The sequence below is a fragment of the Trypanosoma grayi genome, assembly GCF_000691245.1.
Source record: "Trypanosoma grayi strain ANR4 Tgr_2191_V1, whole genome shotgun sequence".
Lineage (NCBI taxonomy): Eukaryota > Euglenozoa > Kinetoplastea > Trypanosomatida > Trypanosomatidae > Trypanosoma > Trypanosoma grayi.
In genome coordinates, this window is record NW_008827809.1 from 1 (window position 1) to 1140 (window position 1140).

The 1140-nt window shown below is 44.2% G+C and overlaps 1 protein-coding gene across 1 annotated transcript; it reads right to left on the bottom strand.

Moving 5' to 3' along the window:
• Positions 1–452: 452 nt before the first annotated feature.
• Positions 453–920, bottom strand: DQ04_21911000 (hypothetical protein; the record flags this gene model as incomplete). The annotated part of the gene is made up of 1 exon (XM_009318047.1): positions 453–920. The coding sequence occupies one exon, from the start codon at positions 918–920 to the stop codon at positions 453–455; it is 468 nt and encodes a 155-aa protein (XP_009316322.1).
• Between the last annotated feature and the right edge of the window lie 220 nt (positions 921–1140).

Consider the following 1140-nt stretch of genomic DNA (forward strand, 5'->3'; position numbering starts at 1 on the left):
TTAATGATGCGGTAAGAGGCCGTATCAGGATTGCCGCCCCGAAGAACCGGGGCCGAAGAGCTTCTCAATAAGTACAGATGATACATAGGAGGCTGTGTTCGGAAAGAATCCACTTATGTATTCTTTATACAAATCCACATCTGGTCTCCACGCAAAAACCACCCACTTTTTTGAGTTCACCAAGGCTTCTCAAAACCTCCTCATCACTCTGTTGTGAGAAAATATCAATATGGCTTCTTTGTGGAAGCTTTTCTACCTCGTCACTCGTATACTCCTCACCCACAGCAGCCAATACCTTTCCACTTGATCACCTTTGTCGGGCACGTCGGTGTGGGTGATCATCAGTTGCGTTGTATGCAGCCGGAGAAAGAGGTGNGCGCCCGTCCTTCGGTAGAGTTTTGATCCAAAGTGCCTGGTTTACTACGATGTAGAGTTTAAAACATAATATCGTTTTATCTTTGTAAGCGTGCTAACTCACCTTCCATATTCGGTGTATTTGTCTCATTTGTCAGATGGTCTTTGTCATCATCATAAGCTCGCCCAATGAATTTCACCCTGCATACATTCGAACCGAAGACAATGTGTTTTTCCCCTGTATACGGGAGACAGGGGCCGTCGCTTTTCCCTCGTTTTGAAAAAGGCTCACTTCTCTGTTTCAATGCTATTCTTTTCCAGTGCTGTGTTCGCACATGGTAAATGCACAGGCTATTATCCTGCACAGAACCATCAAGAGTGCTGATTACGCCACCAACCATTATTGTAGCACCACTCGAGCAGGAGAGTAAGACATGTCCTATTCTGCCTCCAGGAACATCACCTTTTGCATGTACAATATACCACTTTCCCTTCTGCAAATCAAATCCCCTCAACTCTGAAATTGGTTCTAGCGTAGAAAATTGAATCCCACCGAACACAAGCATACATGTGTTCTCCTTGTCACTATTAACGTATTTTCCAACCACTACTGCTTTATGCATAGAAGAAGGAAATGGTCAAGGGCAATCAACCCAGTGCCATGTATTTTTTGTGAATATTCCTCATTGCAATATCTCCAACTTATTTCCTTTTAGAGACATCAACTCCCCCGAATACAAGAATGTTGCCCGAAAAGGTCACTGCGGAGTGTCCCCATAAAACTGG